Source organism: Phalacrocorax aristotelis, chromosome 6, assembly GCF_949628215.1.
Source record: "Phalacrocorax aristotelis chromosome 6, bGulAri2.1, whole genome shotgun sequence".
NCBI classification, from domain to species: domain Eukaryota; kingdom Metazoa; phylum Chordata; class Aves; order Suliformes; family Phalacrocoracidae; genus Phalacrocorax; species Phalacrocorax aristotelis.
In genome coordinates, this window is record NC_134281.1 from 37,179,204 (window position 1) to 37,192,048 (window position 12,845).

At 39.3% G+C, this 12,845-nt stretch overlaps 1 protein-coding gene across 1 annotated transcript in view; it reads left to right on the plus strand.

The window, feature by feature from the left end:
- CRB1 (crumbs cell polarity complex component 1) overlaps positions 1–12,845 on the plus strand; it is a 109,188-nt gene that overhangs the window by 66,728 nt on the left and 29,615 nt on the right. The window contains exons 7-10 of the mRNA XM_075095511.1: positions 3,526–4,479; positions 8,007–8,557; positions 8,954–9,119; positions 11,824–12,730. Coding sequence (XP_074951612.1) covers positions 3,526–4,479; positions 8,007–8,557; positions 8,954–9,119; positions 11,824–12,730 — 2,578 coding nt within the window. The remainder of the gene's footprint in view (positions 1–3,525; positions 4,480–8,006; positions 8,558–8,953; positions 9,120–11,823; positions 12,731–12,845) is intronic.

The following is a 12,845-nucleotide window of genomic DNA, read 5'->3' on the forward strand; positions in this document are numbered from 1 at the left end:
ACTGACTAATCCTTTTATCTAGAGTGCTTTTATCTTGAGTGACAATGGTCTTTGCTTGTATAGCAATAGGCAGATAACAAGCAATATTAACACTGTTCGTAACAACAGCTGATTTATTTACTCTTGTTGTGAAAAAATGGCTTATTATTTGTCTTTTGGTGTGATCTATATTTATGTATGTGCTTATCTTTTTCCAAAATAGTAGGCATATAGATGTTAGTGTATACATGTGTGTATATATACATATATACACAAGTCCACAAAATAATTATTTTGCAACATGCTATTAACATAATTGCTTAAAAAATAAGCATTGTTTTCAGACTCTGAAATGCTTATGAAATTACACATATTTAAAGTGGCTGTATGATAGTCACTTTTCATTTAGTAACTGAAGTTATTAATTTTCTAGGCAAGGAATACACTAACAACAATATGTGTACCTCCTCATAAAACAAATTTTATTCCTTTGTTAGACATCGCTGCTTTTGTTATCAAATTTGTTATATAAATTTAAAGGTAGAACCATATGATTTCCAAAGAAGTTTATCATTCTCATGAAATAATTTCATTAATTTGACATCTAATTTAATGAAGTAAAGAACAACACAGACGCTAAACATTATGGTAAAGTTGGGTTCAGTTTATGCATCTGTTTCATCCGTTCCAGAGACAAGTCACTTTTGCAAGGTGTGACTCAGACCACAAGTTACAAGGCAAAGGTGATGCCTCACAGGTGCCATGGGATAATAAACTAATATACACAAGAATCAACATGGATTACTGCAAATGCAGCAACTACGTATCTAGCCATTGACTATGCTGATTTTTTTCTATGAAAGGTTTGACAGAGGATCCCAGTCTATAAATCCTTAAGCATGCTCTGACCACTCTGAAACCCTATGACAATGCTAAGTACATCCCTGATCCTACTGCTTCTAGTCTGCACTAATTTTTATCTCTGACACAAAAAAACCCAAGAGATCTGCATTTCTACAGCTGTCACGTTAAGACTCAGTTGTATACAAGACCTGTGGACACATAGTTCTTGATGTCAAAGCAGGGAAGGGAGCAAATTCAGGCAGGAGATGTACTAAAACATTGTCCAAACAGGAAACAGCTCTCAGTAACTTCACTTTTCATGTACTAGAATAGTAAAAGCAGGACACGTCGCTAACACAGTGTTGTGGTTTAGCCCCAGCCAGCAACTCAGGAATTGCCACAAGCTGGGCAAAGCAGACATCGCTCTGGCCCCCAGTCAGTAACGGTTTGGGAAGTGCACTTCACACTGAGAAAGTCAGTCCCAATGAGTCATATTTCTGCCGGATGCCACTACACATTAAGGTATACATAGACATCTCACATTGGAATAAATATGAGCCTGGCCGGAAAACAGAGACCTCTGCTGTAAAACCCCAGTGCCAGACCGGGGAGATAGCACTAGCTGTGTTTGAAAATCTGAAACTTCAAGTGGAAACTATATTCTATAATTGAAGACTGATGAGTGGGGAAGATCACTGCAGAGAGAGCCTTTTATATACATGCTATGAGCACTTCATTCTGGCTAATCTTTCAAACAAATCTCAAGCAATTCTCAGTTCCCTTCTGGCTCTCCTCTAACTTACTGCTCTCCTAAATGGGTCTAGTTACCACTGTGATTGAATAAAATGGACAGGCAAGGAATTAGCCTGAGTAACTACATTTATCTACTGCTAGTTGAAGCAATTCATTGTGGCTGAATGCTGCTCTGTAATTTTCCATGAAAAATGGCTGCATTTTGCTGTAAAAATAAAGCTCGTTGTGAATTTGTATGTAAAGCTAGGTGTGGTGCTTGGTACCTAGCTGCAACACTGTGAGCCTCAGCATACCTCATTATCTAATTCACAGGCACAAGTTTTACTGTGGGGACAGGCATAATTATGTCTATTAACTGCTTTGTGCTGATGATACTATCTTGAAAACTAACTGCAAAATATTTCCTGTTTTTCTCTAGAATAGCTATGAAGGGAAGTGGAAATATTAGGAGTTGCACTTAGCATGAGTTTTCAAAAAAGTATTTGGGTATTTTGACTGCCTCCAAGAGAGATAAGAAACAGACTTTCCATGATCCATTGCACACATATCTGCCGCTTGATTGCTCAAGGGAGAAGTTACCAAAATTACCACTTTATAGATGAACAGTGCAGAGGGATAAACAGATTAGTTTTACAAGGGGAACAGGTTTGTTTTTCTTTGTGAAGTCTGATCCAGTAGACGTACTTAGGTCACATCTATCAAATTACAGTGAAGTTGAGAGGAGGAGCTCTCCTTTTACCCAATATGCCTAAAGCCAAGCATTATAGGGAAGAAGAGGAAATGAGCCTGTGTTGCCCATCTTCTACAGAAGTTCTCTCATCACCAAGCTCTGAGACATTTGCAAAAATATTCCATTCATCTTTTCTTGCTTTGTATTTTGTATACAGGAGAGGTGAAGGAAGTTCCACTGTAGATACACAGTACCAGGAATATTCTGCTGGGACAGACAGGTTCAAACCCCTCCAACAGCTTCTCTCATATCCTCACATCCCAAGTGAACCCTCCTCACAGTATGAGACCATGGCTGATGGACCAGAAGTCACTGCTGCCTTGTTTTTGGAAGAATTAAAATCTGTTGTTCATTTGTGAATAACTGCAGTACACACCTAGCCCTGAAATGCGGCAACTGCCCACTCATTGTGGACAGGGTGCATCTCACTGCATCTTTCCCAGACCACTGATAGGATGTAGGTTTAAGCTTGTCTTTGGATTTCTTATTGTCACACCGTGCAGCTCCCTGCTCACTCTGTGAATGCCATTCTTTAGATAGCCAGCTTGCTGTACTTACATTATGCAGAGATGTTCACCTACTTGTCAGTCTGTCCCACTGTATCATACAGTATTTATAAATCCTGTGGTTCTCACCTGAAGATTGTTGCTCCAAGATGTTTCATATGGGACATGGCGTACTAGTCTGTAATTCCTCTACTGTTTGCATGACTACGAAAGAGAAGGAAAGACCAGCAGACTCTACACCAGCTCATCAACATACTGTATTATGAATTAAGCAACAATTTTTGGCTTTTTGTATGTGATAAATAATCCAGTTCCTCTCAAAGAACTCTAGATTTCTACCACAGTATAGGTGGGGAAAAAATTACTTGATCACATCTTTTGGAGGTGATGTTTATCCCCATTTCATTACATTATCCATATCAAAAGTGTCAATTTGTTTGGTTCTTTTCTCCAAAATGTAATTATTGCTAAGGTGGTTATATAACACTTTGTGCAAGAAAACCATGGCATATGAATTGTATTTTTATATTTAAGACAGTTTAGACTTGTGAGTTAATCATCACGATATTCCACTCTAATTAAAGATAATTTAATAAAATACATGTTATTAAAATCACTTTACTTGACCTTTGACTTTTACAAATGACCAAAAAAAAGTCATTTTGGGCTCCAGTTATCCAATCCAGAATGTCTAGTTTTTTGTTTATTCTTCAGGTGCTCACTGTGATGAAGACATCAATGAATGTTACACGAACCCTTGCCAAAATGGTGGAATCTGTGAGAATTTTCCTGGGAATTACACTTGCCATTGCCCACCTGGAGACAAAGAAGGGATTTATTATGGTGGCTGGAACTGCACAGAAGTTCTTCGTGGCTGTACTGATCAGCAATGCCAAAACAATGGAATGTGTATCCCACATTTTAAAAATGGCCAACACGGATTCAGCTGCATATGTGCACCTGGGTATACTGGAATACACTGTGAAACCATAACCACGTTTTCTTTTCAAGGAAACAGTTTCCTTTTGGTGAAGAATCCCCTGACCCTTAAAAAGGAATTTTTCTATAATATAAATCTGAGGTTTCAAACTGTGCAACCTACAGCTTTTCTGTTTTATCGAGGGGAGAAAAACACATTTGCAAAGCTGGAGTTACTGAACGGCTACTTACACTTATCCGTGCAAGTCAATAACCAGCCACAGGCTCTTTTGCATATTTCACGTAATGTCAGTGATGGAGAATGGCATTCAGTGGAGGTAACCTTGGCAAGAGCTCTTACTCTTAATTTGCTTGACAGCTCTTGTGTAGAATCGTGTCTCAATAAAACGTCTGCTATGATAGATAACGATCATGTCATGCTTGCATTTCGGAGCACGTTTTTGGGCGGCTTACCTGTGGGGAACATTAGCGGCAACTCGCTGCTTAACATCTATGATATACATTCTGCACCCTCATTTGTAGGCTGTCTTCAGGACATTGAAATAGACTTGAATGCTATTACTCCAGACAATGTATCACCTGAATCATCTTCAAATGTCAGGACAGGATGTGCTAAGAAGGACTGGTGTGAAACCCACCCTTGTCAGAACAGGGGACGCTGTACCAACCTGTGGCTGAGCTACCACTGTGATTGCTACCGGCCATACACAGGGCCAAGCTGCGCAACAGGTAAGGGAATGCTGTTGGCATTTGTGTTTTAAGTGGTTGCTGAAAAAAAGCATGGTCATAAACAATCCTGCTTACCTGGTGATGAAACAGCATGACCCTTAGGATCTCTGGAGCTTAATGTCAACTGGTAAGAAAGTGCAAGAGGTTAGTAGTAGCACGCCTTTGTTATTTTCCAGTTACTTTCCCCGGAAGGCTGCTTTTCAGCCTGACAAAAAAAGTCAGGCTGAACTGGCGGATTCCACTCATCCAGTTTCAAAAATCTTCTTAGTGCTCTTAGCACGCCATAAACTCTGGAAAACTGTAGTTCACTGGAGGTTATGCACCCCGAGTAAAATTTAGAAAGCAACCAAGTCACTTGGAGTTTAAGTCTTACTTTCAAAGCATTCTTTGAAAATTTTATCCTCAAGCTCTCTCGGCATTTATAAAGAAACTCATTTAAGGCAGTGAAAAGCAAGCAAAAGTACCGCAAGTTAAAAAAAAAGATTCCAATTTTAAAAAATGAACAAGATTATACTATTAACTTAATCTGATTAGCCCAAGGAGAAGGCAGGGCTTCAGAGGCTGAAAACAGGGCCCATTCTTCTCTCAGCTGGTCCCAAGGCAGCTCTGGACAACTGCTAATGAAGGCGGCTGTGACCAGAGAGCTGCTTGGTGACCAGAGGGAAAAGTGTCTGTGCCTCAGTGAACAAAAGAGCACATCTCAGCAAACAGCCTCTTTGGCAGTGACGAGCAGGAATACAAACGCTGCAGATGCCCATAGCACTTTCCCTGCTACAAATGATCTTTCCAAGCGCAGGCTGAGGCAAAGTGGAAGGACAGCAGGAGGTCCCTGCCCATCTCCCTGCTATACTGCATCTGGTGTGTGAAACCCTCTGGAGCTGTAAATACAGCACCCGTCAGGAATGTTTTGGGGTGGACTTTCCTCAGCAAAAGTTTTAGAGATTTCAAAAAAGCAGTTTTGTTTAAGAAAATTGTACGGGACTGAGTCTTCCACGCAGTGCCCTTGCCCCTGCTTCCCTCTCTGCCCCCTTACTAACCATCCACACGGTCAATCATAGCAATGTTTAGGGAGAAAGAAATACATACATACACACACGTGTACACACATACAAATATTTATGTATATATATTTGCCAAGTGGACTGGAAAAAATGGAGTGCAGCAGCCGAGCCATGGTCAGATTGGAATGGACAGATCCTAAACTGGTGTAAATTGGCGTGGCTGCACTGCCGCCAGTGAAGCTACGTTGATTTATATCAGCTGAACAACTGGCCCCAGGGGTTCATTGAATGCATTGCTGCAGAAAACTGTAGCTTGAACTACATTTCAAAATGGTGAAATACAATTTCATTTTGTATGCTATACTTAATAGTTATCAATACTTTTCAATAGTTCTTCTTTTGGTTTTATTGCAAAATGACAAAGTCTGAGAGGTAATTGTAATGGACTTCTTTGAAGTCTAGCTGTAATTTATCCAAAGATTTGGAAAGCAACTTTGGAGTATAGGACAACATCTGGTAAATATGCTTGCCTCCTTATATGAAGCAAAATTAAAAACAGTCAGGGCCAGGAGAGGCTTAAACTGGCATTAGAACTATTGAGAATGATTAGAAAGCATGCATTTTTTTTCTTGCTGACCATGATATTCCTTGCAAATCATGGCACTATGCCATTTTGATACATAGGTTCTAGATATATGCCATATTTAAAAGGCTGTGGCAGGTTTCTTAAAAGGCAGAGTGGGGGAGACTTGCAGTACAGGATAACATAAGAAATGCTAGTGTCTTTTTGAAGAAAAGTTGCTGCCAAGTATTTAATTGACAAGAGGCAATATTTTCTCTACATACACAAAATAACAAACAGATGTTGACTCATTTTGATCAACATCCAGATGTTGTGACCCAAGAGGTTAATATTGACCAAGGTGATGCTAGCCATCTCATCAAACAGAAGATCAGATTGATGAGATATATATTTATAAATAGAGAGAAATGTAACAAAGTAATTGTAAACATCAAATACCTTTTTGAAGATTAATGCTTCCTTCTAATACTGCAAATGTGTGGCTGTCATTCCAGCAGAAATTTTCTTTTTACCCTCACAAAAAAATGTCTCATTCTCTAGTACCTCTTTACAGAAAAGATATAACTTAGAGATTTAATGCCTCAAAACACCCATTTCAACAAATATTTATTTCTACATACCAGAGCTTTAACAAGCAGATGTAGATATATAGGTAATCTTATTCATAGAATTAAAATATTTCTAATTTCATTTCCTTATTAAATTGTCTATTTAGGAACAAGTAAGGGATTTATTCCTGTTGCTAAATAATATTACTGTGCCACATAGTAGTGCAGTGTGGTTATTAAGGGTCTGTGGGGGCTTCACATTCAGCCCCCTATTTTCATTGGGTTTTTTAATGCAGTCATAAAAAAAAGTAGTGCTGCAGGCGGAAACTTGGCCTATGAGGTCTCGCTCTAGGAGTTTTACTGCACAAAAGAGGACTGACTCTTTAGCTATGCGAGCATTTAAAAAAAATGTGGTTTATTCTTTCTATGAATTTGATATATTAAAAATAGCTCTTGAAATTGTTTGGGCAGGAAGTCTATAATATTGAGGACAAGATCACGAAAATTAGAGTGTAAAAATAGAAACACTTTGTTGTGCCTTAACGAGATGATTCATCAGAATAAAATACGGTTTGGGCTACATATTTTGTATCCTTACAAGTCTGAAAATCATTACTGAAAATAAAGAGTGAGGGAGAGAGACAGATGGTTTTGGTTTAATCCTTTTAATTGATAAGCACAAAAAAAAAAAAAAAAGAAAAAGGCTTACTCGATCCTGGATCATTTTTCCCCCACGACACCGTAGGATTATGGTCACTCATAGGACAGAGCAGGATTCATAACTGGGTACAAGTTGATGTATACAAGCATGTGTTGAGCCCCAGCAACAGAAAGTCTGTCAGAGAACTGGTGAGCCCATGCAGCACCGTATAGGTGCCCTATTTGGAAGTTTCACACAAGAGGGGTTTGTTGAGCACCTTTTGGCTATTTCTACAGTTGGAATCAGTGCAAAAAATGTCACTAAGTTCCAGAATTACATTAACTCCCCTGGTCATCGGAGGATCAAAGCTGCTAGGTTCTTTTCAAAATGATGTTTCTGAGGACAAATCCAGGAAACTATAGAAATCTGTCCTTGTTTAACCATTTGAAAACACAGCATTACACAGAGCACGATAAAAGGGAAAAATATGCCCAATAATATAACATCTGGTCCTGTACTGGGGCTTAATGGTACAGCCATGGAAGCCAACAGGAATTTTGAAATAGAAGCTATTTACAGCTGGATCAAGTCTCTATTCATCCATAAATACCAGCACATCTTACTACCATACGTAAATATTACCAGAAGTAGCTATTTGATCATTGCATTGGCTCCCTTGTCATTCAGCCCTAACTATTTTATTTTTCTCCCTTCTTCTCTTTTTTTTAATCTTTTTCTGTATCTGTTACCTCAAGAGTACATCCCAGGCCGGTTTGGATCTGAGGACTCCTCAGGCTATGCTGCTTTTTCTGTTGATGCCACTCAGAACGAAAATTTGAACATATCAATGTTTGTCCGAACACGCAATTATTCTGGCTTGTTACTGGCTTTGAGAAACAGTACTTACCTCTACGTAAGAGTTTATTTGGAAGGTGGGAAGCTCACAATGTTAGCTCTAAATTCCATTAAGTTATTAGGGAAACGCTCCATGAACGATGGAAACTTTTACCTAATAACATTAAAAATAGAACGAAATAAGATGGAATTGTTCCAGTCCTCTCAATACCTAGGCTTCATTTCTACTCCACTACTAACCATCCAAAGTAAGGCTATTCTTTATATTGGAGGCCTACCAGATAAGAAAGAAACTGATAGAAATGGCAGGTATTTCAAAGGCTGCATCCAAGATGTAAGAGTGAATAACCAGCCGCTGGAATTCTTCCCCATCACCAATCCACTGAGTTCTCTTATCAACCAAACTCTGATCAATGTCACCCAAGGCTGCACTGGTGACAACCTCTGCAAGGTAAGAAAGTAATTTTTCAGAGCATTTTCACATGTTTATAATGGGGAATTTCTTTTAATTATTTTTTTTTACGTTTCCATACGTTATTTGCTGACAATGACGTCTTAGGGAAATATGTAAAAAATCCAGAAAGAGCAAATTTTGTTGAGTTATGCTTCATATGATGAATATCAGCAGCAAAATATATTTGCATATGGGAGAACTGAACTATTTTAAGGTCAAAATACTGTTTTTCACCAATTATTGAACATGCTGTGCTGTCGTAGTACTGCTCTTTATCACTTTACAACTGAATTAAACAGAATTCTCCTTTTTGACAAACAGTCCCCCATCTGTAGAGATGGAAGTGCACCAGCCTTTATTCATACTTAGGTTGTCTCTTCTCTTTCCCCATAGTCCCACCCTTGCCATAATGGTGGTGTGTGCTACTCAATCTGGGATGACTTCACTTGCACGTGTCCCCCTAACACAGCAGGGAAGGCATGTGAGGAAGTTAAGTGGTGTGAGCTTGGGCCCTGTCCTCCTGAAGCACAATGCCAGCTGGTGCACCAAGGATTTGAATGTAGGTACATTTCAGTTATTCCTATCATCTTTGGCGATTAGAAACAATACATATTTTCATCAGCATTTCCTTAAAACTCAATATTCACTGCCTTTAAAGTTCATTCAAATGTTATTTCTATATTATAATAATAGTTATGTTAATTGCAAGTAACATTAACAGGAAGAGTCTGCCCTACCAAGAGTCAGACCCCTGACACAGACACTGATGTTTACAGGACCTTTGCTTTTGACTTATTCAACGCAACTTGTCAAGGTTGTGCAATAGATCAGTACATTGTCAGAGTGTGAGTGTAGCCCTCATACTTCTACTGGAGAGATAAGAGGCTATCCAGTGTTAGATTAACCTTAGAATGTTCTCCATCCTCCTGAAAAGACAAGCTACATGACATACATTGGATCACTTGATTTTCTTAAATGTTAAATATCTTTGAAGAAAGTCACCTTAATACCAGCAGTATAGTTATTCAGCTAGCATCTTCATAAGAAGCACCTCATGCCAAGCAGTCTATTTGAAAATTGATGACCATTAGCTGTCTTAAGAAAATGAGCCACCTTGCATACCTTTTTCCTTCTTCACTTTCCTTTTCCTTCCCATCCTGGAATTGAATTTGAAAAGCAAGTAAGGATTTTGAAGCAATATTTTTTCCTCTTGCTATCAAAGAAAGCCCTAACAATGCTGTGAAAGGAGATAAATACACACACAGTCTGATGGAAGCTGTTAGAATGGCTGACTTAGGAATGAGAAGGTTGGTCAACAAAGGATTTCTATCACAGATGATTTGCTGACAGACCAATATGATGTTATTTTTGTTGAGACTGTTAGAATCAGCGTTGCAGCACTTGTTAAAATTTATAGATTAAATTAAACTAATTACACCTTCTCTAACAGATGTCTTTGATGATAACGTCAAAATACGTTTTCTCATAAACTTTACTATTGCATATTATGGAAGAATATAAACACAGACAGACAGAGAAGTGAAAAGTATCTAAACTGTTTCTTTTTGCTAAACTCAAGGTCATTTACACCGTTACATCACCTTTAGGTTTCCGTGCTGGTTATTGTGGCAATAGTAGGGAGTTTCCTTAATTGATATTAAAAAATTCCTGCATTACAGACCTGCATTTTTAACTCATTGGTTTCTTAGCTACGGCATACATTTCTTGATGTTCAACACAGGGTAATGAAGAAAAGGAGTTTTACTGGCCAGTGAGTTCTCTGACAGCCTGGTGTCTTATGCTCTAGATGCCATTTTAAGCTTAGGCAGAAAAAGAGCTGTTTTCCAGGGGCTGTGGCTATAGTTCCACCTAGATGCCTATGATTAGCAAGACCTTTAGGAAAACGTGCACTCCAAAAAAAGAGAAAACGCCAGTAGTGGGAGCTGATGTGGGGAACATCAAGTAACAGTGAAACTGTATGCCCAGGGTCACAACTGAGTAAAAGCAGATCCAGACAGCTGGCTGTGTTCAGGACGTAATAAGATTTCTACGGGAGTATTTTAGCTTTATGACCTTAAAAAAAACTTAGCTTTGTGAGACATTTAAAAAAACAGAAATAATTTTGACAAGCTCTGACTTTCATTTTTAGTATGGTTTCCTCTGAGGAAGCTTTTCCTATGAGAAAGACACCACAATTGATACGCCAGGCAATGTAGTTACACCTCTGCTGCCTTAGTATCAGGACAGAGTCACCAATTTCATATTGGGACTCCCAGGGATTCTTTTGATCAAGATTTAATGAGAGATAATTCAGGAACCCACTTTATCTCAGTGCTAGGATCTTGCAAAGCTAAATTTGTCTCAAATACTGACAGAAGATATTCCTTCCAGTCCTTTCTCCCTGTCTATAATCCTCATAAATCTCAGAACCTGCAGATTTACAGCCCAGCAAGTTAGTGCATTTTAGTAGAAACCATGCTAATGAAAGATGTCAAATACCTTTGTGAAGATGTCCATAAAACTGCCACAATGTTGCCCATCAATTTTCACTCACAGCAGTACAAACTGAGTGCTCTGCTGTCCTCCCAGTCCCACCAGCATAGGCTCGGTGCTGTCAGCAGGGCTGTGGCAGTGTGCATAGCAGAAGCTGGCTTTAAATGCGATAGGCATGACTCTTACATTGATTTTAAGGGGGATTTTGCCAACTGACTTCAATTAAATTTGTTCTTTTTGCATCAGTGAGACTAAATTGGGATCCAATCAGATACTTTCTAAAACTTCTTTAGTGCTTTACCTAAGAAAAGAGGAATTGAGAACAAAGGTTCACCCTGTCCAGATCTGTCATGGGGAATAACTAGCTACCAATACTTAGAGAACCAACATCAAATGACAAATCTATATCTTCTTTTGAAATACCCCCTCAGCCTCAGGTTTGAGTTGGGTACAATTACGTTCACCTCCTACTCTTTGTCTGAAGAGGAAAAAGAGAGATAACGCTAATGTAGAATTGTATCTTCAGAATAACTTGAGACGATGCAAAGCGGCACACTTTTGATGTCAATATAGCTGGTGCTGGAACTGCCCTGTAATTTACATAGCCATAAGGGTCAGGCAAGGATAACTGAAACACTGGTGAAATTTGATTGTTTTTCAGCAAACCCAAAAGGACTTACATGACAGGGAGCATGGGGCACTAGAGAGGTATTGTTCCACCTGTATTGGTTTAAAGTTGGCCTGGTTTCTCAATTATTATCTTTGCACAGGTCTTGCTAACGCAGTGTTTAGTGGCCGAAGCAGTGCGATATTTTACAGAAGCAATGGAAAAATCAGCAGAGACCTCACCAATATCATATTTGGCTTTCGAACTAGGGACACTGACGTGATCCTGCTGTATGCAGAGAAGGAGCCAGAGTTTGTTATCATCAGTATTCACAACTCCAAATTACTCTTTCAATTGCAAAGCGGCAACAGCTTTTATAAGCTGACCCTTGCTAGTTCACTGCCTGTGAGTGATGGGAAATGGCATCAAGTGATGGTCTCTATGGTAGAGCCCCTGTCCCAGTTCTCTAGATGGCACATTGATATAGATAACAAGAAAGACACTGCAACTAGCACAACTGCCGCAGCAAGCCTCAACTTTTTAAGAGAAGAGACAGACATCTATGTGGCTGACAAGGCTTTTGACAGTCTGGATGGCCTGCGAGGATGTATGAGCACCATAGAAATCAGTGGCATTTATCTCTCATACTTCGAAAATGCTGACATCCCTACTAAAAAACCTCAAGAGGAGCAATTTCTCAAAATATCTGCAAACCCTGCTCTTACTGGATGTTTGCAGGTAGATGTCTGCGGCTCAGATCCCTGTATGCACGAGGGGATATGTGAAGACTTCTATACTTCCTACCGTTGCATATGTCCCAAAGGATGGACTGGCACCATTTGTGAAGTCAACATCGATGAATGCTCTTCAAACCCCTGCATTCATGGAAACTGCACTGACGGGATCACGTCTTATGAGTGCAGCTGTGAACCTGGTTACACAGGGGTAAATTGTGATGAGGACATAGACAACTGCCGTGGCCACCAGTGTGCAAACGGAGCCACTTGCGTTGATGGGATTAACGGATATTCTTGCTTGTGTGCTGGTAACTTCACTGGAAAATTTTGCAGGTACTACAAACAAGGCAGATCCGTGTGATTGTGTCAGGTCTCTTCTGAAGGGTTATTACATCACTGATGTCTCAGTTTTAAACATAGATGTTATGCATCTATCTAGATATTAATT